Below are 25,556 nucleotides of genomic sequence, written 5' to 3' on the forward strand. Positions count from 1 at the left end.
CGACTAACATGCCTGCATTTGACGACGATGACGATAGATCCCAGGACGATTTCGACAATGACAACGATAATGATGAGACCATGCAGGATCTCGATGAGGGGGATGGCGACGGCGACGGCGACGGCGATGGCGATGCTGACATAGAAGCCGATGCTGATGAGGGCGAGGGGGAAGATGAAGGCGAAGCTGAAGGAGATGGGGAAGGGGACGACGATGATGAGGCGGGAAGCCAGTCTGGGGGCAGTCAGAAGTCCGACAATGAGGAAGTCTCCGGTGACCCCCCAGCCACACAAGAAGGCCAACAATCTGCAGCCATACAAGCCGACGAGGCTCGGGAGGCTGCAGCTCGTGCCATTATAGCACCCGAGTACCTCGATGCGGCTACCTACGATATTGTTCCAACAATCGCTGCTCCCCAGAGCACCTCCATCAACACTGTTTGCGCCACAAGCGATATGCGCTGGGTGTTTACTGGTGGTTCCGATGGCTATATTCGCAAGTTCAATTGGGTGGATTCTGTCAACTTCAAACTCGCTCTCACAGTGGCCCAGCGCCATCCTTTCGTGGACAGCGTTGTCAAAGCTGGAGTTCTCATGACTTACTGGGAAAATTGGGATGCTAGGCCGCAGACAACCCAGGTCTTGTCTCCCGTCTACTCTCTTGCCTGTCAGAGCCAAGCTCTCTGGTTGCTCTCTGGCACAGCGTCAGGCCCAATCCGCATGCAGTCGATCCGACACGATGAGGGCAGAGAGATTGCTCTCCTGAAAAAGCACACCTCTGCAGTATCTGTCTTAACATTATCCTCGGATGAAAAGAGTTTACTCTCCGGTAGCTGGGACAAGAGTGTGTTGGATTGGGATTTAGAAACCGGTCAAGTAAGGACGACCTTCGCCGCAAGCGCTAGTCAGATATCCGCCATCGAGTCGCGTCCACTCTCCTCAGTCCCCGTGCCGGCTGAGTCAGGAGAAGTGATCGTAACCAATGGAACGTTGTCTTCGACTGATGTGAAAGCGAACGGAATAAAGAACGAACAACTTCCGAGTCAGGATGTTCGGGAAGAGCCGAATGTTGCCACGCCAGATTCGCTGTTCGGAGATGGCGATGATGATCTCTTTGGCGATGGAGCTGCAGGCGTAATCGGCAACGGAGGTGACCTGACAGATGCTTTCGGCGAGCCAGACGACGAAATGACTCGGGCGATAGCCAATGGAGCTCAGCCAGAAGAAGTGGTCGACCATGAAATGCCGGATGCCAGTCAACCCTCCGGCGAGACCGTACCAGCCCCTCCAATGAGCACACTATCTCAGGATGCTCCGAATGCGACGACCAACGGGATAAGTAATACGGACGAACAGCCACTTGCAAATGGCTTGCCTCATGCAGACGATTTGGAGAAACAGGCTGATGAGCCAGAGCAAGCGCAGGAATCCGAAGCACCTCCCACCTCAGACTCGACATTCCTTGCGACATCTATAGACGGCGCGATCCGGGTCTGGGATCGGAGACAGTCTAAGCCAGTTGCCAGGATTTTGCCGCGGAACACGCCACCGTGGTGTCTCAGTGCATGTTGGTCAGTCGATGGTAATTGCATCTATGCAGGCCGACGTAACAACACGGTGGAAGAGTATGACCTACGGAGAGGACTCAAAGCACCAGAACGAGTTTTCCGCTTCCCAAATGGAAGTGGTGCGGTTACTTCGGTCAAGGCTATGCCGAACGGCCGTCATCTTATATGCGCTTCGTATGATATCCTTCGATTGTACGACCTGAAGGAATCTCAAGCCCAGCGATCAACAGTACCGTTTTTGATCGTTCCTGGCCATCGAACTGGCACAGTGTCTCATCTATATCTCGACCCAGCGTGTCGATTCTTGTTGTCGACAGGAGGTAATCGAGGATGGGAAGGTGCGTCGACGGAAGTCCTCTTGGGCTATGAGATCGCAGTACCTAGCCGCTGAGAAGTTGTCGTTATTTACACGCATCATTGTTCGAGTGAGGCTTACAAAGAGGTCGCAAGTGGCCTCGACTGCTTTGTAGTGGACAAAGCGATTGGCTTAACGACAAAGACTCGACTGACATTCAAAAGCAGCGCATGCTAAAGTCACACTGCCGTGCACGTTAGCCTCGACTAAGCACAAAAGAAGTTCATACCGCCTGCCTTTGTTTACTCCAAGGCAAGGATCTAGTTGCCGGACCGCACCACTTAGGACAACAGAGGACACTGCGTGCTTTGCTACATTAGAACGAATGGATCTTTGAAGGCTTTCCTGTCCCTCTTCTTCGACAATGAACAAATCATCACACCCATCGGCTCCAGTTTTTCAAGGTTCTTGATCTGATCTATTGCTGGCAATAGATCATATCGAAACTTCAACAATGCCTCAAGCGCACGGATTCAATGTGACACTGGTGAGTGTTGACAATGAAGATTATGTCGAATACGGCAATCAAACCGTTGGCGGTTCCGCATCACGAAGCCGAGTTGTGAGCAGCAAAGTTCTAGCCAGAGATGGAGAGCGCTTCTACGTCAAGATTCGGTATGCCTCTGTGTACGCGCCACGATATGAGTTGAGAAGCAACTTCAACAACAGCTCAATCGGCGGCCCCAACGGCAACGTGGCTAAAGAGAATCAGCGCGCCAACTCTAACGAACTTCCTTACAAGTTTGCCCTCAAGGTTTATGTGAACGGGGAAGAGGAACAAGAGTGTTCGAGGATCCTTAGCCCAGACTTACAAGAAGTCGTGATGAAAGGTCGATACAAGATACTCTCGAAAGGCACAGGTCAGAGAGCCATCGACGTATCGGTGCAACCATGGATCTTCACCGACAGAGGCATCGAGACACTTCTATCACGACTTGACCTCTCGCCGGACAGTCATATCCCTGAGAGTCCGATCGACCGAGAAGTGGACGAGATTGCTGATGCTCTGGAGAACTTGACACCCGCAAAGCGAAGCAGACCGGGCGGCCAGGTCGAGGTGAAAATCTATCGCCTTATTGACCTCGGCGTTGGAATTTATGAAGGGGGTTATCGTAGAAACAAGGACCAGGACACGGAAGACAGAAACGCTGACGGTACGCTTGCCATCACCACTGACCGAAAATCACAGAGTTTCAAACGACTTCACATGCATTCCTATGAGCCATACGACGACAAAGAGGAGTTCTACGCCAAGTTTGTTCTGCAGGCGATGGACTTGCCGAAGCTGATTAACCTTGGTCTATGCACTCCTGACGGCAAACCCACTCAGCAGCGATTGCAGGCCCAGATGCCGCTAGCGATCATGCCTAGCAGCTCTACATGCCAATCCAGCCCGATGAAGCGCGTCAAGACATCTAGCCACGGATCGGACTCTGAAGATGGCGACGACAAGATGGACGACTCAAGCGATAGCGACAGTTCAGCCGATGAAGGTACGTCGAGCGACGATGATGCTCATCGACCGCATAAGCGTCGTGGAGCTATCATGCATTCCGAAACAATGCAGGCAAAAGCGACTCCTGGCACAGCTAGAAAGATTGGATGGAAACCAGAGAAGCCGAGTTTGACGTACGACGGTGAGGTGAATGAGAGCAAGGAGAAGTGGTTGCAGATTGTTCGAGCCAACGGCGAAGACGGGTTCCAAATGGTCAAGGCGAACACGGGCGATACTGAGGCCAGCTATGAGCCAGGTCAGTTGTTGCTTGGAGATGCCAATGGAAACGAGACCGGAGATGGTAAGGAAACGCTGGAATTGGTCAAGGTCGATCACAGCACAGTGGAAGATATGGGAGAAGATAAGGTCGAGTGGTGAATACTGATAACTACTGAAAGCGATGAGATGAGATTGGTTTGATCGGTTGTGGCGCTATGTCGAGACGGAGTTCCTAATACCTGGTTGTTGGCTAGAATACAGGGAATAGCGGATGATGGCGGTAGCAGATCATAGCCCGATTGACAGAGAATTGATTAAGATGCTCCGAATGATCTTCATATGACAAGCGATATTTGAATAACTCCTTTCAGTCGAAGTACTTGTAGACGAGGGTGCGCCAACTCGAATAAGGCAGACAAAGCAGTACCTAGGCCTGTTCTCTGTGTCTGTTGTGTACATGACAGTCACTGTGATGTTATACTGTAGACCGATGTGACCGATATCAGACATCATGATGTTTAGCTGTGATGTCTGACCAAAGAAACTCGACTTCTAGGGTTGTGTCACAGGTATTCTCCCTGTCAGACAGGCGATCTTTCTGCTTACAAGCTAGTAGACCCCATCATCAGCCATCATCCCTGTTCGATTGGCGCCCGGCTTGTGTCTCACTGAGCAACGAAGACTCCCCCATGTCCAAGTTTATCATGGAACTTGTACGAGTAATAGACCTCCGGATGATGCAGCTGCTTTCATTCTCTCGCTGGATAATAGGATCCTGATCTCGTTCCTTTCATCCCAAAGAGCTGGCTTGCGGCTTTTTGTTTTCTCTGTCTCACCATCTCACCATCATCGGCGCATCTTGTGCCACTCTTGTTTCAGCCGCCCCCGACTCCATCCAGACTGCGCCCCGGTCCAAGAATATACTGCACCCGCAGCCCGCTATACGAGTACAGATCCTGCCACCGCGCCTGGAGTGTTGGCAAGGGGCTATCAACAGTCCAGGATCTTCACTGACTGATCGAACTCATCCATCCACTCGTTTGGCCATCTCCTTTGCACATTCAATCCTTGAATTAGATCTGGTGTACGCCGACACTCTCGTTTGCAAGCAAGGGCCCGTCTCGCATCGGGGAGCCGCAGCCGCAATACAATGTCCAATGGAAGGACATTCTCCTTTGAAAGAAATGACAACTATAATGTGAATGCGCAAGGGCAGGAGCCCCAGCCATATCAGCCTCACGCTTACCAAGACGACCTTGCGAGAGACATCACCTCTCCTCCTCCCCGTTATGCCTCTCCGTCACCACAACCTCAACGCTTTCCAGAACCTACCTCCCCTTCAACTTCCCCACGACGACGTCCCATTCCTCAAGACACCTACCTCCTAAGCGACTCTACTCCCACCCGAGGCCCCGCGATCCAACAGCCTCCTCAAGACTTTGACGACCTACCCGCACCCCCTCCTCCTCCCCATAGAACCAGCCCGACCCGCATGTCGAGAGAGGGCGGCGGGTTCTCTCAACCCTACCGACCATACACAGATGGTAACGGACCAGTAGACCATTACAGAGAACAAGTCACAGGAGGTGGACTACAATCAGTAGCACAAGGTGTGGCAGATGGTCGTCCGAGAGAAAGCGGTCTAGATGCAGTACGGTCGATGCCTCGGTCCTATTCTCCATACAATCAGGGCTATGCTCGAGAACCTAGTCCGCATCGACAGGAAATGCCTCTCTCGCAGCTGCCCTCGCGCAATTCTTACGGCTCTTCGTTTGCTCTTGCTGCTGGAGCCGCCACACCTGGTGCTGCCACCCCAACTGGTTCACCAGGTCCAAGATCCTCGGCCTTTTCTGGTAGAAGCATACCACTCGACGACTACAACGGAGGTTCCCATCACCCCATGTCATACTCGCAGTACCAAGATTCTCCCTACCAGACCCCCTACAACCAGTCGGTCAATTCGACCAACATCATGAGCCATGCAAGTATCAATCCCAACAACATCCTTGACGACGGCGACGAAGACTTACCCAATGCTCAACAGAGACCGGGTCAATCGAAGGGCAACAGCAACCTAGGACCTACAGCTGCCGCCGCGGGTACTGCTGGTGCGCTGGGCGGTCTGTTTGGCCGGAAAGCAAAGAACGTAACCTCGAGTGGCACATACGACCCTGTTGGTGCTGGCTCGAAAGCGGAGAAAAGTGCCTGGTTAGCATCACAGACCAAGGGCAAGCGGAAGATGAGATGGTGGGTCGGTGTTGCAATTGGCCTGGTAATCGTCCTGGCCATCGTTGCCGGCATTGTTGGAGGTGTACTGGGGACTCGCAACTCCGACAGCTCCAGTGGCTCTTCCAGCGGCGACACCAACAATGCAGACTCAGACACTGCAGCCAATGGAGACTTGGGCAAAGACTCGGCAGAAATCCAGGCGTTGATGAACAACAAAGATCTCCACAAAGTCTTCCCAGGTATAGACTATACTCCATGGGGCACTCAATACCCGTTGTGTTTCACCTACCCTCCTTCTCAAAACAATGTCACACGAGATATGGCAGTGCTCTCGCAATTGACAAATGTTGTCCGTCTCTACGGTACCGACTGCAATCAAACAGAGATGGTGCTGCACGCGATCGATCGACTGGAGTTGTCCGACATGAAAGTGTGGATGGGAGTTTGGATAGATACTAACCAAACCACGACCAACCGGCAGGTGGACCAGATGTACAAGATCCTGGCAGACACAAAAGACCTTTCAATTTTCAAGGGCGTTATTGTCGGTAACGAAGCTCTCTACCGGGCTGGCGAAGACAAGTCCAAATCAGAACAAGAACTGATCGACATCTTGACCAACGTCAGATCACAATTCAAGACAAAAGGCTACGATCTGCCAATTGCCACATCCGACTTGGGAGATAATTGGAATGCACAACTTGTCCAGGTTGTGGACTATGTCATGTCCAATATTCACCCATTCTTTGCTGGAGTCACGGCTGATGTGGCTGCTGGTTGGACGTGGGACTTCTGGCAAACTCATGATGTGGTTCTGACCGAGAGTTTGCCAGATGTCAAGCAGCTCATCAGTGAGACTGGTTGGCCCAGTGCTGGTGGAGAAGATTGTGGCGGCAGCACTGGAGACTGCACTGCCGGACAGAGCGGGTCTGTTGCTAGTGTTGATGGTATGAATACTTTTATGAACGACTGGGTCTGTCAAGCATTGTCCAATGGTACGGAATATTTTTGGTAAGTCACGCAGTCTCTATCCGACAGTGATGTTCTAACTGCTGTTTCACAGGTTTGAAGCGTTTGATGAGCCTTGGAAAGAGATTTATAATACCCCTGGCAAGGACTGGGAAGACAAATGGGGTTTGATGGATCCAGGACGCAACTTGAAAAGTGGTCTGAAAATCCCAGATTGTGGTGGGAAGACTGTGAGTTCGTGAAATGAAGGGCCTTTGATCACTATTGGGTATGGATGATTTCAGAACAAGTTCTGGACCATGACAATGCTGCTTGGGCACGGCTTCAGCATTCCATCGCAACAGGTTGGGCATGAGTGCTGGGATGCATTTCTGTTTAGCGGGCCCTCACTAGGCCATTGAATATGTGTTTTCATGAAAGGTGGAAGATGACAGTACTTCCCCGTCTTCTGAACATCCCCCAAGGGAGGGCGGTTAGCTGTTTCAAGCATCAAAAAGTCCGGCTGGCAGATAATGCATGGACCTTTCGGGGCCCTGAGGACGAGGCAGATTTTGGCGGACTTAGCAAGCATGAGGATGAAAAATGTATATTATGTCGGAGGTGGATCAATATGATACTGGACAATTGTTGGCGTGATATAAGAAACACAGACAGCCATACCACGTTTTATTTTTCTCTCTAGACCAGGCTTCCTTTGTGCACAAGCGATTCGTTTGTTTCGAAGCGACACCAGCTTAGGCAACCAACACAAAGCATGGCTGCAGCATGGATCGAAGCATTTCGACTATGGGCCGTTTTGTCATGTGAGAACCGGCAATGCCTCTACAACCACTCTTTATTCCCGTGATGACTGACAAATGCTCCTCCATTCCCCTTCTCAAGACTGAAGTCATGCATGACACTCACACACATCTCGGCCGACTCGATTGGTTGCAAGGGGCCAGGCCATCCGGGAACCATTTTCCTCAGGTCGTCCACGGCAGCGGGCTCGTCATCTCCGTATGTTGCGACCACGCCGGGCGACAGGGCAAAGAACAGGATCCCCTGGGAGGCTAGACGTGCGTTGTATTTCGACACGACCATGTTGACGGCGGCTTTGGAGATGGAGTAGGGCGCCCCGTTCCAGATTCCGCCGTTATTGACGAGGTCGTGGTCGGCCATGCCGGTTGAGATGAGGACGACTTTTTTGGCCTTGCCTTTTTTGATGAGTGGTAAGAAGGTGTTGATGGTGTTGATGACGCCCATGACATTGACGCGGAAGGACTTGAGGAGTTCGGCGTCCAGGATCTCTGGGTCCAGGTTGTCCGAAAAGTCGTCGAGACCGTTGGCCTCGGTCACCCGTTCGATGTACGCGGCGTTGTTGATCAGGTAGTCCAGACTGCCGCCAGTGATGGAGGTGACTGTCTCCCGTGCCGAGAGGAGAGAGGCGCGGTCCGTTATGTCGGCTTGCAGCATGGTTACGTTCTTGAGGTTGTCGCGAGACACGGAGGCGTCGGCGCTGGCTTTGTTGCGGACGAGCCCGATGATGGTGTTGGACGGCTCGCGGGAGAGGTACTGGACGAATGCATACTAGAGACCGGCATCGGGTTAGTTACGTAGGCGCGAAGGGGATGAGGGATGGAGAGGGAAGAGGACGTACGCCGAGGCCACGGTTTGCGCCTGTGACGAGGTAGGAGGGCATATTGAGTTGTGTCTGGGGTTGCTGTTTGGTAGGGTCGATGTGGCTGCTGGGGTGATCGCGGACTCAAATGTGTTCGGATGCTTGTCCAGGGAGAATGCCCTTGTGCCAGGAAGTGATCGACTTCCTTTATACCTACGAGAGTCTCACTGCACGATTTGTAATCTCTGAGAAGTTCTTTCCTCTTGAGTGGTACGAAGTAGCATTGTATCGGCGGACGACTGGTCGATCAGTACTGGCTTAGTTGAGCCAAATGTTGACGAAACGAGCAATTCACGGACGAAAAGGAAGGAGAAGTCGAGAGAACGGCAAGTCTGAGACCACAGGCATGACAATGAGATGATGGATAATGAGGATATACAGACCGTGAAGAACCGTGATGACTGTGCAGGAGACTGAGGAAGCTTGTATATCACACAGGCGCACAGGATGGAGTCGAGAATATGCGTGTCGTAAAGTAGGAAAAGAATACTCTACCGGAGGCGTTGATTCGTGGGGAGGTCAGGAACCGAGCCCACGGCCTTACATAACAGGACTCGATGGATGGGATCGATAACCATTGTCGGCTTGGGTGAGCTTGTCGAGTTCTTGACTCCTTCAGGCACACCATTGTATGCGAGTGGTATACGAGTGAGAGCAGACGTCGTACTGTGCACGCAAGGGGTCAAGGCTGACAAAGCCGACAAAGCCCTGGGAAAAAGGCATTTGACCGTGAAAGACCGTGATCAGTCATTGTCTTGAAACAATCACACAATGCCGCCAGTCTCAACACTTTAGGCCTTCAGTGACCTTCGCAACCGCCCTGAGGCTTTCATTAGTGGTGTGCTCGATGAAGTCCTCAAATCTCCTCTGGCAAGCTGATGAACTGCCAGCAGACAAGAAGACTCGATAATATTGGTTACCAACACCCGGACTGCGGGATGATAATGACTGGCGGGGGTCTCCTGCATGATCCCTGTCAGTGTCAGCGCTTAGAGAAGTGCTTTGTGACCGCTACATCCAATCATCTTCTCTCAAGCCATTGCGACCATCAGTGCAACCGCTGGAACGGGGAACCTTGCCTTCTTCCCATCTCGAATCAGACTGTCCATCACCGTCCGATCATTCCAACACCGCATGCATCGCTAGCATTGTCACTCATGGCCATGTCCAGTCAGGGCGTTTCCAACTCTCTGGGCGGTTGTCCTCGACGGGCTAATCATACCCTGCATACTGCCATACATGGTACAACGAAGCATCTATAACCTCCGCAATGGCCGCTATGGTTGCCCCCTCTGAGACCTTCACCTCGTCGACCAGGCCTGTACCAAGGCCTTGCTTACCCTCGAGTTCAAATCGACCACCACCTCAGAGACAGCTGTCGAGCTGTTGCTGTTCGAAGACCACTTGACTGTGCCCTCTTCTGTGACGCCCGTTGATCGGAAATATACACCACATACTTGCCAGCATGCTTTCGCGATCGATATTCACCCTCCTCTCCCTCCTCGGTCTTGTATCCGCACATATTGTCATAAATTATCCGGGATGGAGAGGTGACAATCTTCATTCAAATGGAACGGTACAAGAGTCCAATGGGCTAGAAACTGCCCTACAGGGAGACAACTACATCTGGCCGTATGGAATGCAATGGTCATATCCATGTACGTGCGAAAAGCAGAGTATGTCGTGAACCACAAGCTGATACCGTCTAGGCGGAGGTATGCCCACTTCTACGAACCGCACCAAATGGCCCATCAAGGGTGGCGCAGTCTCCTTCCAGCCAGGCTGGTTTACTGGCCACGGCACTGCCTTCATATACCTCAACATGGGCTTTGGAACGATCCCGCCAAACATGTCCAATGTCATGGTCAATGGCATCCAAATCATCGGTCCCACGAAAGATCCCTACCCGGGCACATTCTGCCTTCCTCAAGTCCCCCTTCCCGCCAACGCTTCGGTCAAAGTTGGTGACAATGCAACTATTCAGGTCATTGAGACGGCGGTGCATGGTGCGGCATTGTACAGCTGTGTCGATATCACGTTTGCCGAGCCGGAAGACGTGCCTGAAGTCAATGCCAGCAATTGCTTCAACTCGACTCAGATCTCCAGCTCTTTGATCTTTACGACGACGGACTTGCAGAGTGCGGCAGACTTGTCGGTATCCACGAACCGATACAGTTACATCACTACAACATTGGTGGTGCTCATTGGTCTGATGGTGCTATGAGGAGATGAGTGCAGAGAAGAGGAGGATGATCATTGCACAAGGACCGGTTCTGCTGCAGGACCCGACGTCTCTACGGGCTGAGGCCGGTTCTCAACGCACTGAGTATCAAAATCAAAGAGCAGCTTGGGCTGCAAGGATGGTGGCCTCGACACAGTCCATATTAGGATGGCTTCTCATTGGCATATCACCAGCTTGCAGTCACCAGCATCTTGCATGATACGGGTGGGAGCTTTACCTTGCCTGATAAAGCACAGTTCAAGGGGATCTCGCTTATGCACAACGAGTGCACGACTCTGTCCCAGCGACCAACAAGCAGAGCACTTCCAGCTTGACTGCACATCTGCTTCGACGACCCGCTTCCCACGTCAGAGTCGGGGGCGGAGACTGTGTGGTGTTGCCAGAGACAGAGATAGAGACGGAGACGGAGACGAAGATGAGGGCTTCCTGTCATATGAACCTGGCTTATATGGCGTTCAGAGAGATGTCCATATTCATTTGTCACATATTTAGTAGACTAATCCATCTCTTTACCCTGTACGGTCGATTGAAACCTACCACTAGTTGGAAATCTACCAAGCCATCGCTGTCCTCTTGCTTGAATAAAACATATTTTCAGGGCTGCCCAGTTCGCCCAACCCAGGAGACTTTGGCTCTTGATACGTAGGCACGCAGCGCACTGGACACCGCGAGCTCCTGGACTCAGCAAGTGGCATCGTCTGACAGAAGGATCCTCCATACATTCGAGGCGATGTTGGCTCGTGCCGCCTGGACTGCACTAAGGTACATATTGCTCCTAAGACATTACACTCTCTTACACCTCGACACATCTTACGCACGGCCATCGACAGCTCACTCTCACAGCGATACCTCGATCGAACATGCCAGGGACCTCCTCATTCCAGGCACATCAAGCATCGCCAATACAGCGTCCGCCTCCCTTCCGACAAGCATCCCCATTCAACTGACAAAGCGTACCTTTCGATCAATATTCTTAGTCATACGGAGTACTTCTCAAACAATCTCCCCGAAGCGAGTCCCCAGGCACGTTGGGACCCAGGGGCAATGGAACTCCCTATGGGTCGATTCCTCAGACTAGTGCACGGTATTCGATCCTCGAGTTCCTAAGGCTAAGCTAGTATGGCCTAGTGAGTCGTACCCGACAAGCCTATAAAATGTAGAGACGTCCACAACATGGTGAGCATCGCATATTATGCAACGCCAGGCCCACGACGCTGGCTCTGCCGCGTCGAAAACTGGCGACGGCGTGGGAAACCGATTTTCATCTTGAGTGAACCAATTCATGGCAACACTCCTGAGGACACATTCTCCATGGGCGAGCACTGGATGTGATTTCTCGAGTAGGGCCGTTGGGGTGGCTGCGACACTCTGCGAGTTCTCGAACAATTGGTTATCCCAGAAGCCATATTCGTTGCTGCAACCTGTTGCATGCTAAATCGACCTGATACTGGTACCTTCTTCAGCATGCTGGAGTTCGTACAAGCCCCAATGGAAAGGATCCTGGAATATTGGTGACGCAATGGCTTGAGCTCGAGGCGCTGGCGCACCAACTGCCCCTTACCCTCTACCTTACTCTGCTTGGTAGGAACCCGCACATGATCACCCATCTCTACGACAAGATCCTTCCCCGCCTCCTTATTCTCTTTCCCATTGCTTGCATGATGCCAATCGCCGGCAAGCTTTCCCTGCCAGCTCTGCCCAGTCGCTGCAAACACAAGTCCTTTGACCCTGGCCATGGTTCGTTGGCACTGCTTATCCACTGGCTAGAAACGCCCACTACTCGACCTTTGCATTTGCAATGCCGAAGGCAACCATCGGCCACGGTTGTGTAACATCACAAACACCAACAGGACAATGCGGCAGGCGATTCATTAGCTCTCAGTGTTCTAGTGGCGTCAAGGCCCGGTGCGAGGCGCTCTTCATCAACTGACGGATTTCATCTAGTAGCCACTCATGAAAGGACGTATCGGCCACGGCTGAATCGCAGCCCGGTGGATGGCGGGTCATGCCACTATCAATCACTTGCAGGTAGGAGACCTTTCCCTGTTCGTTTGCCTGCGCCTTTTGGGAAGTTTCCCGCATTTCACCGCTGTCGTGGATTTCCTCACTCACCAGAATCGTGATCGCAAGGAGATTCCAAATTGCTTTAGGCGCGCGGAGACGACAAAGAGGACACCAATAGTGCTTGCATGACTCTGGGGAGTCCATCCCCCCTTTTAGCACTGAGATGAAGCCGATACACTCGTTCTCATCTGACCATGCGGGTGGTCTCTATCTAGGGGTTGCTATTGGCCTCGCTATCCCGTCTACGTGTGCCCAATATCGGCGCCTTGCAGGTGCGATTGCCTGAAAATGCCCTTTCCAACTACTGTCCCAGTGGGCTCGCGTGCTACCCGCTGCAGCGGCTCTAACTTACTTGCCTGATCATCTCACCATTTATACGGCGTGAATCGCGGGTGCCCGGCTTCTGGGTCTAGCATTCGGGACCTTCGAACTCAATCGTCTCGGAGAAAATGTCTACGCGCTCCAAGCCTTACACTGTTGCTGACTACGGTCCAGCCCAACTCCCCCAGCGGTATGGCATTGACAATCAAGCACGCCTGCCGGGCTATCCAGAAATCGGATGGCAATATGATGAGCAGTCTCACAAGGCTCGGTGCGCCCTCGAGGATCATGTGAGAGTAGCACAACAGACAATTCCATCACATTGGCCCCAGCCAACAAGCCATCCCCTTGCTTGGACTGCTGGCGACCTGCAAAGCCACGAATATACGCGACAGCTGACAGACGCTGACATCCTCGAACTGGAACACTGCTTGCCAATCTCACGGGGCACGTTCAATGTCCTCCCAGCGACGACTCGTCGTGGAGGTTTACGTGCACGTTGCTGACTTCTCGTCTTGTAGGCCACCCTTTGGAAGACGGCTTTAACGGTTGTCACAACCCTCTGCCTGCGCTCGGGACTTGGTTGGAAGAGATCAGGTCGAATCTCCACGATGGTGTCGGGCTGCATCTTATACGCGGGCTTGATGGTGAGAAGTATACACTGACGGAAAAAGCAAGGATCTTCATTGGTATAGCAAAGAAACTCGGTTTTGAGGTTGGGAGGCAGAACATGGCTGGGGCGAAAATATGTAAGCAGAGCGCTTCCAACGAGTGACGAAGGCTGAGTGTTAGACCACATCATGGACGTAACAGCATTGAAGGGGCAGAAACAAAGACCTGTCTTCTCGAACGACGGCGTGGTAGGTACAAGGACGTCGCCAGGTACAACCACACTAATGCCTTAACAGCCATTCCACACCGATGTCATCTGCGGGATCCTTGGTTTGTACTACATCAGCATCGCGCAGATGGGTGGTGAGCTGTCTCTATCGTCGTCATGGCGAGTCTACAACGAATTGGCGTCGACGCAGCCCGATGTGCTTCACGTCCTGTCCCAGGAAGATTGGCCCTTTGACACGTGAGTACACGTCAGATGGTGATACAGTGGATTAGTTTCTCACCCACGCAGGTTCGGGCAGCAGCCACCCTACTACAAGCGCGCGATCCTTCACTTTTCCGCTGGTCGGCCAGTCCTCAACTTCTCTAGGCGGCTCTTGACAGGCTCTGATGCCACTCCGCGCACCCCCGGCATCCCAGCACTGACTTCGGCGCAAGCGAACGCCCTGGATGCAGTCCATGCTTGTGCATCTAAGCATGCATTGAAGATCGATATTAGGCCAGGGGATATGGTCTTTGTCAACAACATGGCACTTATGCATGCACGCGCCAACTTCCATGATTCGGCACACAACAGCCGGCATGCGCTGAGGCTGTGGCTGCGTGATATTGAGCGAGGCTGGCCCGTACCCCGGGGCCTGATGCCGGAATGGGAACGGACCTTCGAGGATTTTGACCATATATCTGATCATTGGAGTGTTGACTCGATGGAAGAGGCCGTGGAGTGGTCCATGAAGTCGGCAGAGAGTTCTTCTTCATGCGGCTAGTCGATCTCGGCGGCTGGCTTGGGGTCTTTTTGAATGCGTTGACACGAATATCCATTGTCATCAGCACATGCGACGGCGCTGGGTTTATGGTTTGGTTTTGCTGTGGCACATGGAGATTCTTTCTAATGTTACTGCGATTCACGAGAATATGCCCCAATTCGATTCACTTTCAGCCGGCGTTCTTTAGGTTTCAGAGGGTCAGGCATTACGACACTTTGGTCAGGAAATACACGGACAGATTTCAGATACTTGCTCACACTACTGCATCCCCCAAGTCAATTCAGAGGGATCAAGGTCTCCGAGTACGACACAAGCTGCCGATGGACTTCTGCCAAAGTAGGCCGATGCAAATAGTGCAGCAGCTTCATGTCATCCTCGGTTGCCTCTCCCTTGTCGTGCCGGTATCGAGCCAAGACGAAGTCCTCCGCCTTTTTCATCTCCTCCCTCCAGAATGCTACAATGGCTTCCTGCGTCTCTTGAAGGGTGGCTTCGCCTTGGCCATGCAAGCCAGCCTGCCCAAGAGGAAACACCTTACCTCCTCTACGGTAGATACGGATGGGATCGTTCAGCCATTCACGTGCACCACACGTGCAGCACTTGATCAAGTTCTGCAAAGGTGGAGGTGTCAAACGAAATTCCGGGAATTGCTGCTCCTGTTCCCCAACGTATGATTGACCGAGCACAATATCCGTATTTGCCCGTCCCTCAAAAATGCAATACAAAAGCTTGCCCAGGAGATAGACCATGCCGGCTTCCTTCTCCAGGCGGGTGCTCATTAGCCATGGGAAATACCATCCCTGGGGAGCATTGTCGTAGATGCCAGGCTGGGCAGCTAATGGAAGAGGATATTTTCGCACCGAGAGGATTTGCGTGAGGATCCCATGATATTTGTTCCTGACTTCCTGGGGTATACCCTTGGCTCGGGCGAAGTCTTTGTGACCCATCTCTGCAATCCACTCGGTCCTGTAGATTTCTGGCGGTGCCCAGTTGTACAGGTTACGTCCTTGCTCGAAGTCAATGAGTACAGCGATCTCCGTCTGAGAAGCTTCATCCACCGCAAGCAGAACATTGTCGGTCCTCAGGTCAGAGTAAAATTCTGCCGGCTCGGAGAGCACATGTATGAGGCTTGAGGTTACGTCTATTCCCCAATGGAGTTGGGTTTCAAGTTTTAACGTCCCTGCCTCACGTCGTCGAGGTAGTATATCGTAGAGACTGCCAAGTGGGAAGTATTTCAGCAAAAACCCCAGCACTCTCTCGGCACCTGTGCTTTCGTCGCGCTCAACGACCAAACACAAAGGCCGGGGGATGATGTTGCGATGTGGTTTCAACGCCAGCAGCGTTTTCAATTCGTGATAGACCGCTGAAAAGCGGGTAGACGACGATTTGAAAGCGAACATCGTCCTCCCTTCGTCGTGGCTAGGTATACGTACCAGAGCGACATCGTCTGCAATTTCGCGCTCGAGGCGCAGGTGTTTGAGCTCAACCACAGGCGGCATCTCATCGTCCCTCATATTCCACAAGACTTGGAGCTGCCGTGAGGACGACGTTAATGCCGAGTAGTCGGGTCGAGGGACAAAAGACATTCGCATCTCACTGATGTTGGCCGTTATATTTTCGACGCGTATCAGCGACGCAAATGGCATATTGTTGTACGTCTGTCGAAAATCGTCAAATCGCGAGCACCATGACCCAAGAGCCTTGCAAAGATGCTGTGATATCCCCAAGCCCTGCACATGCGGCCCGCGTATATGGACACTGTCGCGGGCGTCTAGAGGATTCCAAAGTTCAGCTGGCCAGTCCACCTGATCGGGTATCACGACTCTGATGCGGAGAGGTCGAAGACTTCCAGTGAGTCGAGGCGCGGCTATGTAGCGCACTCCGAACGAGGCACCCTGTATCTGCCACCCTCCCGGCTGTGGTGACTCTTCATTTGACGACTTGTATACTTTATATTGCCCACATTTCTGCTCCGGAACATAATCTGTGCCTCCGTACTGGATATAGCCGCCAGTGTCGGGCAGATCAATGTAACCCGCAGCTGGAAAAGCGTAGTTCTTCCGAAGTGCGTTTGAAATGTTGAAGCCTCGTGGTTGGAGACCCTTTTCATTCGAGTCGTGCCAGGCAGCTCTGCGACTTGTAACAATTCCAGTTAAGAAATCATACATGTTTGCCCACTCAAGCATTTAAGCCGAGAATAAAGGCCTTGCAGAAGGCTGAATCTGTTCAGGCAGCAATTCCATTATGGACGCGGCTTGACGAGCACAAACTATTATATATCAACCCTGTGTCCTCGCCTTTACCAAAGGTTCTCTGCCTTGAAAACTGCTCCAAAACATCATGTAAAACTTATCCCACCCATCAATGCCTGTCTAAAACTCGGCTGCATACTCATGCGACCAAACGGTGCCGGAGCTGAGCACGGCATAGCGGTAATCCACCTGTGGTGACGGGCTGCGACATTTTAGAGTGCAGCAGCATTGCCGAGTTGTTCATATCTTCGCAAACGTCCGCCTGCTAAGTAGTCGGGGGCTGGTTGTCCACATCCCGGTGCGTGATGACCGCTTCGCTTGGACGCAAGGAACCCCTGTACTTACGGGCACAACATGCTATAGGCACCAGACAGGGCAGTCTCAAGAGTGCCCCTGGCCACCGGGTGACATTGCCATGCACAGCCGCGGACCACGGATGCTGCAGGGTTGCCCAACCATGGATTTCCCGATCTTTTCCAAGGGTAAAAATGGTGTCGTGCTGGATTTCGATTGGATCCGACAATTTAGCTTGGGTTGGCTGCTTTCTTGGGTGAGGTGCAGATACGAGTATCAGACGACCCTTGTGGCATCCCAGTTCTTTCTGTGATTGAGGAATGGTCACTGCATCAAATAGGAAATCCTTGCGGTCATTGGCGGGTCGGTCGGTAATCACATCTGTCACCGCCGCAGTCGTTGTGAGGACTTGCAGAATCTCGAAGCTGGATATTTAGCAATAAAGCTGCCTGGCCACCTGTCAGAAGCGCTTTTTCTCACCGCTCTTTCCACTTTCCGCGCCTCGTCCACAAACAGACTGCCTCTGGATGCCCCAAAAGCAGATGTTAACAGGCTCGACTTGTCAACAAGTCCATAGAAATATCGACCTGACTTGAGAGTGCTGTTGAGAGACAAGATCCCATTGCGGGACGAAGTTTCGTTTCTCGACTCATTTGAAGGTTATCTCGACGTTCTCTGGAGGACTATCACGAAAATGCACGCCGAACAGCATTTTTTCGTCCTCCATGCCGTGTCTTTGATGTCTGGAACTGAGCGGGTCCCCCCCGTCCGCGCCAGCGGGGACGCGGCATACTAACTTGGTACCCGTACACGAAGGTTGTGAGGTTTTCAAGTACCTGACTCCGGGAAACACCTTCACCATGCCTACTCTGGAACATCTGGAGGATCTGTTGTCTTGGGTGCAAGGACGCGGAAAGTCTCGACACTTTAAAGCACTCCACTTCAGATCTTTATTCAAATGTCCCTGGGGTCTGGAACGCGAAAGAGAAATGGCAATCTTGTATGTCAAAAGAGTGGGATTCAGGACATTCGTTGCATCTACAGTACCTCGAGCCACAAATGTATTAAATACATAAACCAATTGCACTTCATTCTTCTGCCATTCCGGTGTTGAACAATCGTCTTATGCCAACGCCTGGGATTGGACTATATCCAGGAAATGGCCACTGCTTTGGTTTGCAGCAAAAACATCTGACTGAACCCTCTACTTACCAAGACCTCGCCTGCCAAATGCAAGCTCAAACAAAGGGCATTTCATCCAGCTCCATTCCTTGCGGCTGGGCCATTGCCACGGACATGGAGGGCTATCCTCATAGGAGCGGATATATGTTCCAAGACTGGCAACCAAACCTGCAGTTGGCTCCTCTCGACGCAAATAACGACCTTTATCCTTTCGGGAGATCTGGGGAAGGAATTGAACTGAGATCTGCTGGCCAGCCTCGCCCTCCGAGGCCGCCTTTCGCCAACCCGTCGGTCCATCTTGGGGCTCACAACGGTAGCTTTGCTCTACCGACTTCCAACGAGTTTCACTATAGCAACCCGGCTCGCCTACCCATGCAACCCGCAGAAGGCGTTGTGCTTCACTCATTTCACCCATACAACACCTACGCTGCCCCAATCAGAGAGGCCGGCCGCGTGCCAAGGATGCAAAATCCGCAGATGAGTCGAAACCACCACAATGAGGACCACCTCATAGGTCCACGCAGACAACACGTCGCCACGCGATCAGCTCCTCCGCACAGCAAACCGGCTCCTGATCCTACGAGCAGGCCTTTGCATCGTGGTGAGCTTGTCCTACCGGTGGGGACCTCAACCTCACCAAGCGAGAGTTTGATGTCGAGTTCAACAAGTTCTGGGGAGAAAAAGGGGTGGAAATGCTATTCTTGCATTTTCCACGCCAAGGGCGTAAGTGAAAGCAGCTCAAAACAAGACTATAACTGATGGGCACACAGTGTGTGGTGGTACTTGACTCAAATTGGAGGCCTCACTGTCGGAGATGCGCTAGTAACAGGAGCGGTATTAGATATCCCTGCGCCGAGTACAAGCGCTTGACTGAGGCGATATTCTACCGACAAACCACTGATCCATTGGCCGAGAAGCCTTACCATAAACTTGGTCTTTCGCACCTCTATCTGAATCGGGTCCGCGTGAAGGGAAGCGCAGAGACGGTACGCTTCTCGATTTGCCAGCTCGAGCATGTTCATTTGGAGCTCAAATGCAAGCCCTTCGACTTGATAGAGCACGACATCCCCGACAAAGAAAAGTATCTGTACAGTCATCAGTTTATGTTGCTGCCAAAGGCAGAGGTTGACATCCTGTCATTTGCCAAAAACAGCGCAAAACAATATCTGATTGCGGTAGGCAATAAGCACCTGTCTGTGGTCACACGAAATTTCTTCTCCTTTGCTATTAAGTGGCAAATGAGCGAACATGGGGTCCTGGTATGCCCATCATGGACACAGCACTTCAAATCACATGACTGACCAGCTATAGCACAGGGCTCTCTTGAACCATACTCTGACGTTTTGGACAATGGCTCGTTTTCTCGAAGGTGGTTGGAACTTGTCATCCGGGAAGGCGGCACTCGGCTTCAACGAGACACCTGAAAGAGTCTCGTTCACAAATGCGTGCATGCTGGATTACCAGTTCTCGGGTCTTGTCGCCTCAAGTCTAAGCCAGCTACAGTCCAAGATCACGGACGGCTTACAGGAGTTGTACGACAGCGGAAAGCCGCATCACATGCTGCCCTTCTTGGTGAATGCTTTCTTCATGTTGGAGAGTCTTTCCATGCTTGCCAACCAGCAAAGACGCTTCGCAAAGGCCAAAAACCAGGTAAGCAAGCGCCAAGAACTCCGGATTCCGGACAGCAACTGACAATGCAGACATCCTTCACCAATCCGATCCTCATGGAAGAGATGTTTCAGACGGCCGCAAGCGTGATAGCGCACTATCAGAGGATTCAGCTCCCGTGCAACCCATTCATGATGGACTGGAAGGACGGCGACGACAACGTCCAGAAGCTAGAGAAAGCTACGCGCTATCCCACCTCGACCATGGACCTGTTGCGAGACTTCAAGAAGACCTTGACGCATGAAGATAGTAAGCAGCTGCCTTGTGTGCTGGGACGCAAACTGACACCGGGATAGTGGAGGCATACGGTGCCTATGATCTACAAGACCATGAGAAAATGGACGAGCCAAACTTCTTCACAGGCAAATTGCTTTGGTGTGGCCACCGAAAATGCATCAAAGAAGGTTGAAGAGATCTCTGTTCAGTGCCTAAGGGTTCAGGGGATCCTCTCGTTATATAGCTGTCTAGGTGGCTGGGAATGCCTATTGTTTGACAAAATGAGCCCAAGCTCTTGGGTTGGTTGAAATCCAGCGTGCGTCCACACGGTTGTGACGACTTAGGATGGAATCGGTGAACAGGACGACCAATGTACTAAACTGTTATGTATTACTATCTGAAAATGCTTCACACTGTCCGTTGGTCCAGTCCGTACCGCGAGAGAATAGTGTCGTGTGAAGAGCGCTCAGTGCAGGCTGGAGCTCGTATTCGATTCCAGGAGCCTGAGAGTCCCAAGCCCATGTCGTGCTCCCGGCAAGTCGAGAGCTGGGGGCCTGGCAAGGCGCTATCATTTTGTCCCATATTCGATCCTACGTAGTTCTGCGTCTCTGATCTTATGGCTTCTGCACCTGTCAGGCCAGGGGTAGCGTCCAGAACGCTGCACTGAGCTCGCTTTCTTACTTAGTAGGAGCCTGCCACGTGTTGCATGACCCCAAGGACTCGAGAATCTGAAGGGCGTGGGTCAGCCTTCACTACTATGTAGTTAGCCCGGTTGGCGGAAGAGGGTCAGCCGGCTGAAGAACGATGGGCGCCGCTGCATAACACGGGGGGATGATGAAACCCCATCCATCATGATGCCATCATCCCCAATACAAGACACTGAGCCATCGCTTTCGCGGATGGACGGGCCATCTGGAAGAGGTTGGAGGTGCCCAACGGAACTGCCCGCGAGACCATCATGGTGCTACGAGGGACTGACCATGGAAAACAAAGGGGGTCTTGTAGGCCCTTGGGTACCAGGCTCACCAGGTAGTTGATCACTATCCTACCCCGTACTCGTACACTGTCGGTCTTTTCGCTGAAGCTTGTCGCTTATGCGCGGTTGGTCGCACCCCTGTTCGGTCCAGGCCTCCATTCGATTGGCCTATGATCGTTGATGGGCCGTCGAAGCCGCGGTATCGAAAGATTTGAGTCTTGAGAACGCTAGCCGCCAGTTCTCGGCTCGCGCCAGCCGGCGTGTTCGTTGTAAACTCCCACAGTCTGATGGCTCACTGTCATCTTTTCACAAAACTGGGCATGCCACCATTATTTTTGAAGCTCCTTTTAACTTTTACGACGTTTTAGTGAGCTCCATGCCGAATCCAGAATCGCTCGCTCCTTTTCAGTTTCAGCCCCTGAAATCTGCCGGCAGCAGTTGCCATTGATCCAGGGGATACGGAGTACTCGCCAGTTGGCCAGATCTCATTTGTAAAGTAGGTATCGATGGGCCCCTGATGCTCGATGCAAGTAAGCAAGATGAAATTCAAGCGACGACGAAGACAACAGATACCCGAGGGTCTGGGGGTTCGCTTCAGCATAGTTGACCGCGAGCAAAATCACGTCTTTTTCAAGGTATCGGTCGCGGTGCCACGGTCCTGTAACTGTCAGGGTAAGTTGTTACTCGTTGACCATGTCTTCAGTGAAGCTGGGCATGCTGAAGGCGGGCCCGGGGGCGGGGGCATTGTGTTCCTTCCACTCAGCTTTCCCGGCTCAACGCTCGCTCCTCATTTGCACTGTTTCCCGTTCCTGGTCTCGAACACGGCGAGACATCGTTGCACGGTACTTCTTTCCCTTTGTGAGGTACAATATCGCTGGGCTCCACAAACCATATGGCATGTGCGTGCTGCTATTATTGTCGCGGTCGTCACCTTCTCCAGCCGGTCCAGACCGCAAGTTTGATCTCCTTGGGATCAGCACTTGTATGCTCGTCAATCTCGATCGTGCTAATTCGTCGCGGATATGGTGTCGTTAAGGAACGGTGCTGCACCATGCTGGTTTCGACCGATCACTCCAAAGAATATGGCGGGGAGCAGGAGGTTTCTTTGCTATAAATACCTGGTAAGTCCCGTGAGTACACCTTCGCCAGATCCAAGTCTCTTTTCATACTTGCTCAAGTTCAATCAGCATCATCAGGTCCCCATTTATCAGCCCAGGGAAGGAAGAGCCCCGGAGTACGCAACATGGCAGCCCAAAAAGCAAGCAGCAACCATACCACCGACAACGGCTCGTCTAGCCACAGCGTCGGTGGAGGCAGTTCCCGCAGCTATCACCATTCATCTGGTCTTGCTGCAGAGACTTGGACTGGTACAGGCATGCTCCAGCCACCCCAACGTCAAGTAAACATTCCCACTGACCGATCAAAAGGAACTCATGTGGCCGTCAATCAAGATAGCTTCACTGCACTGATCAACAGGAATGGTGAGTTTGTGCTAAGTCTTTGAATGCAGAGCTGATCAATTGCTGAATAGGTAACATCAGTGGTGAGCTTCGTGGCATCAGCAGCGTCGGACGGTCCAGAAGCTCCTCCCTTGATGTCAACCTCGATGAGGACAATTCCAGCCAAGCGAACGGTAATGGCGGCACCGGCAACGGTAACAATGATGCCAGACGCAACGTGTGACACGGTACAAGCACGAGGTTCTGGCTGGCGGGGATGGATACTTATAGGTTCAGGCTTGGTAGGAGGAGCATGGTTTGGAAGAATGTAATACTAGTTTCTTTCTCTATCGTGTCCTTGGAACTTGTGTCGACTTCCACTCCTGCTGATTGTGCTCAATTGCCGACATCTGACGGATCAAGTCTCAGGGTGAAGCTTTTGGCTGACGTAGTAGTACCTTTATGCCAATGCAGAGGGCCATGTTGAGTCTGAGCTTCTCGTCGTCGTCGTATGTGCGTGCTTGACGATTGTCTCCAGGGCGAAGGTAAGGCGCCATGCTTTGGTCGAAAATCGTGGATGGCACATTTGTTTCTTCGATTTGTAACATTACGGTGTCATTCTGGGGATCGCTGGCCGCGTCGATGCTCAGTACGCAGAGGGTTAAGCAATCACTGTCGGTTGGAGCATGAGGGAACGCGGCAAAGGGTGTATGCCCTCGAAGAATAAAGCGCGCCAGGTCTCCCGGCTTCGTGAGGCTCGCTAGGCGTCGAGGCGTCTACAGGCAGCTGCGAGATAGCCTGATCATATTTTCCGTCTGGACTCAAAGTATGATAGGCAAGCTTGTGCGTAAAATAATTGGCACAGACCAACAGGGTAGAGGCCACCTCACAAGGGGGATTTTCCGAACCACCACTAACCTTCAAGGAAAATCATGGGCAAGACTTTGTCATAAAGGCCCGCAAATACACATTCAATACGGAGTAGAGCCTGCGTGAATAGTGAGGAAATGCATATCTGAGTGTAACCAACACCATCCCATCCCATCCTACATGTTTATTACCACCTACTCTACCACACTCCTTCGGATCAGCCATGCCATCCACCACCCTTTGAACAACTCTGGTCTCCTTCAAGCCATCTACAGTCTGCTACCATGAATGATCTTCATATCCACCACGATCTCCCGCCCACCGTCATTGATGACCAAGACTCTCACACTGCCTCTACCCTCTCCAAATGCACGCTCAATCCGTCTGAACAATCCTCCCTGATCAACCACAGGCAGTCCCTGCTTGACATCGCCCGTCTCCGTCATCGCAACAATCAGTCCATCCTCCCTGATGTCCAGGACGCGGTACTGCTTGAACACCGGTCCCAGCATCGTCTGGACAACCACACTTGGCGCTGGGTTGCTGATGAAACTGCTCTCCTCATGCAATTGCCTCGTGAAGAGGTCGACACCGAGGTATCTGTACTGACCTGTCTGGCTGCTCATGCTGATACGAATGACCTGCGACGGTCGGCCCTGGAGCAGCAAGATGTCCCCAACGCGGATGAAATGGCACTGGATGGGCACGCCCTTGCTGCCGAACCGTGGCTCCACGTAGCGGACCTGCTCGATCGCGCCATCACGCACACGCACTGGCCCTGCACCACTGGAGCCGCTGTCGCGCTCGGTAATCACCACTTCGTCTCGCTCGACTCGGTCGCCATGGTGGCCGTGCGAGAATGGGTGCAGGACGCGGTCTGCAGCACGCTCGACGCCGCGGCGGAACGAGTGGTATTGTCCTTCATCGTCGTAGTAACCCATCTTGTCTCGTGTCTCGGTTGTGACTTGTTCCTTTTGGATGGTGATGTCTGCGTCTGCTTGCAGGGGCCGACGACGCTCGTATTCAATGTCGTAATTTGGATCGAGGCGGCGGCGGTAGTCTCGTTCGGTGATGTCGAGTTGTGTCTCAAAAGCGCGGCTGTCGTATGTTTGGTGCTGGTGGCGGTCGACGTCGACTTCGATGTGGTCTCGAGTGTCGCGGCGGTCGATGTCTAGATCGACGTTGGCGTTGCGGGTATATTCGGCGGGTCCGCGGTACCTAAAACAAAAGTCCCTTGTCAGTGTCGTGTCAAGAACGTGGTGTGGTGTCGGTGCGTCGAAAAGCTGGGGAAAGGGAGGGTCAAAGCACAGTGCACGGTTGAGGGTTCTTGGTACTGCCATACTTTTCTCGGGTGAGTTCGATCTCAGGATGTCTTCGGTCACGCTCTTCGTAGATACGGAGGTCTTCTCGTTGAGTAGTGTGCTCGCGGCGTGGACGGTTAGATTCTCTGGTAGTGATGTCAACCTCTTCCCGAGAGAATCGAGTATCTTCCCGTCCGACGCGCGAGGGTTGTTGAAAGTCGGCTTCTACCTTGGTGACGGTGGTTTCTGTAGAAGCTTGTGCGTCACTCCTGTACGTAGACGGGAAGACACTGACGGGGATGGGGACTCGGGCGTCAAAGTCCAGATTGCCGGAGTTGAAGTGTCTCTACTCTCGGGTTACCTTGCGGCAGTCGAGAGTAAGAGACTTGACTGGGAGGAAAAGAAGAAGAAGAGTCGGTGCACGCTGAACGGAGCAACAAGTGGTCTGTGGGATGGAAGAATGTGGAAGAGGAGAAGAAGAAAAAGCAGGGCTCAGACAGAGACCAATGCAATTTAAGAAGGGAGCATCATGCCATGCAGAGGTGCCCAGCAAGACCTCACTAACACTAACCCTAGCAAAGCCCAGTAAGAGGACAGCATTGAGTGGTTGTCAACAACAAACATAATAAGCGACTG

The 25,556-nt window shown here is 52.4% G+C and overlaps 11 protein-coding genes across 11 annotated transcripts; 8 read left to right on the forward strand and 3 right to left on the reverse strand.

Annotated features, from left to right (window-relative positions):
* Positions 1 to 8: 8 nt before the first annotated feature.
* Positions 9 to 1,958, forward strand: PV05_10566 (uncharacterized protein; the record flags this gene model as incomplete). Its single annotated transcript, XM_013457021.1, has 1 exon — positions 9 to 1,958. One exon carries the CDS (start codon positions 9 to 11, stop codon positions 1,956 to 1,958), a length of 1,950 nt encoding a protein of 649 aa, XP_013312475.1.
* A 418-nt stretch (positions 1,959 to 2,376) lies between these two features.
* PV05_10567 (uncharacterized protein) lies at positions 2,377 to 3,795 on the forward strand (the record flags this gene model as incomplete). The annotated part of the gene is made up of 1 exon (XM_013457022.1): positions 2,377 to 3,795. The coding sequence occupies one exon, from the start codon at positions 2,377 to 2,379 to the stop codon at positions 3,793 to 3,795; it is 1,419 nt and encodes a 472-aa protein (XP_013312476.1).
* Positions 3,796 to 4,352: 557 nt separating this feature from the next.
* Positions 4,353 to 7,509, forward strand: PV05_10568 (uncharacterized protein). Its single transcript, XM_013457023.1, has 2 exons — positions 4,353 to 6,876; positions 6,929 to 7,509. Exons 1-2 carry the CDS (start codon positions 4,787 to 4,789, stop codon positions 7,074 to 7,076), a joined length of 2,238 nt encoding a protein of 745 aa, XP_013312477.1. The 5' UTR covers positions 4,353 to 4,786; the 3' UTR covers positions 7,077 to 7,509.
* A 67-nt stretch (positions 7,510 to 7,576) lies between these two features.
* PV05_10569 (uncharacterized protein) lies at positions 7,577 to 8,515 on the reverse strand (the record flags this gene model as incomplete). The annotated part of the gene is made up of 2 exons (XM_013457024.1): positions 7,577 to 8,403; positions 8,474 to 8,515. The coding sequence occupies 2 exons, from the start codon at positions 8,513 to 8,515 to the stop codon at positions 7,657 to 7,659; spliced, it is 789 nt and encodes a 262-aa protein (XP_013312478.1). The 3' UTR covers positions 7,577 to 7,656.
* Positions 8,516 to 9,333: 818 nt separating this feature from the next.
* On the forward strand, positions 9,334 to 11,273 carry PV05_10570 (uncharacterized protein). The gene is made up of 2 exons (XM_013457025.1): positions 9,334 to 10,152; positions 10,204 to 11,273. The coding sequence occupies exons 1-2, from the start codon at positions 9,960 to 9,962 to the stop codon at positions 10,716 to 10,718; spliced, it is 708 nt and encodes a 235-aa protein (XP_013312479.1). The 5' UTR covers positions 9,334 to 9,959; the 3' UTR covers positions 10,719 to 11,273.
* A 1,976-nt stretch (positions 11,274 to 13,249) lies between these two features.
* On the forward strand, positions 13,250 to 14,886 carry PV05_10571 (uncharacterized protein; the record flags this gene model as incomplete). The annotated part of the gene is made up of 5 exons (XM_013457026.1): positions 13,250 to 13,598; positions 13,658 to 13,870; positions 13,914 to 13,981; positions 14,030 to 14,199; positions 14,251 to 14,886. 5 exons carry the CDS (start codon positions 13,250 to 13,252, stop codon positions 14,723 to 14,725), a joined length of 1,275 nt encoding a protein of 424 aa, XP_013312480.1. The 3' UTR covers positions 14,726 to 14,886.
* Positions 14,887 to 15,000: 114 nt separating this feature from the next.
* Positions 15,001 to 16,890, reverse strand: PV05_10572 (uncharacterized protein; the record flags this gene model as incomplete). Its single annotated transcript, XM_013457027.1, has 1 exon — positions 15,001 to 16,890. The coding sequence occupies one exon, from the start codon at positions 16,888 to 16,890 to the stop codon at positions 15,001 to 15,003; it is 1,890 nt and encodes a 629-aa protein (XP_013312481.1).
* Positions 16,891 to 18,564: 1,674 nt separating this feature from the next.
* On the forward strand, positions 18,565 to 20,697 carry PV05_10573 (uncharacterized protein; the record flags this gene model as incomplete). The annotated part of the gene is made up of 5 exons (XM_013457028.1): positions 18,565 to 19,173; positions 19,221 to 19,709; positions 19,762 to 20,100; positions 20,151 to 20,367; positions 20,415 to 20,697. 5 exons carry the CDS (start codon positions 18,565 to 18,567, stop codon positions 20,525 to 20,527), a joined length of 1,767 nt encoding a protein of 588 aa, XP_013312482.1. The 3' UTR covers positions 20,528 to 20,697.
* A 1,856-nt stretch (positions 20,698 to 22,553) lies between these two features.
* PV05_10574 (uncharacterized protein) lies at positions 22,554 to 22,993 on the forward strand (the record flags this gene model as incomplete). Its single annotated transcript, XM_013457029.1, has 2 exons — positions 22,554 to 22,791; positions 22,842 to 22,993. 2 exons carry the CDS (start codon positions 22,554 to 22,556, stop codon positions 22,991 to 22,993), a joined length of 390 nt encoding a protein of 129 aa, XP_013312483.1.
* Positions 22,994 to 23,642: 649 nt separating this feature from the next.
* PV05_10575 (woronin body major protein) lies at positions 23,643 to 25,512 on the reverse strand. Its single transcript, XM_013457030.1, has 2 exons — positions 24,962 to 25,512; positions 23,643 to 24,837 (listed from the first exon to the last, which is right to left on the reverse strand). Exon 2 carries the CDS (start codon positions 24,558 to 24,560, stop codon positions 23,889 to 23,891), a length of 672 nt encoding a protein of 223 aa, XP_013312484.1. The 5' UTR covers positions 24,561 to 24,837; positions 24,962 to 25,512; the 3' UTR covers positions 23,643 to 23,888.
* On the forward strand, positions 24,988 to 25,437 carry PV05_10576 (uncharacterized protein; the record flags this gene model as incomplete). The annotated part of the gene is made up of 1 exon (XM_013457031.1): positions 24,988 to 25,437. The coding sequence occupies one exon, from the start codon at positions 24,988 to 24,990 to the stop codon at positions 25,435 to 25,437; it is 450 nt and encodes a 149-aa protein (XP_013312485.1).
* Positions 25,513 to 25,556: the final 44 nt, after the last annotated feature.

Source organism: Exophiala xenobiotica (genome assembly GCF_000835505.1).
Source record: "Exophiala xenobiotica strain CBS 118157 unplaced genomic scaffold supercont1.6, whole genome shotgun sequence".
Lineage (NCBI taxonomy): Eukaryota > Fungi > Ascomycota > Eurotiomycetes > Chaetothyriales > Herpotrichiellaceae > Exophiala > Exophiala xenobiotica.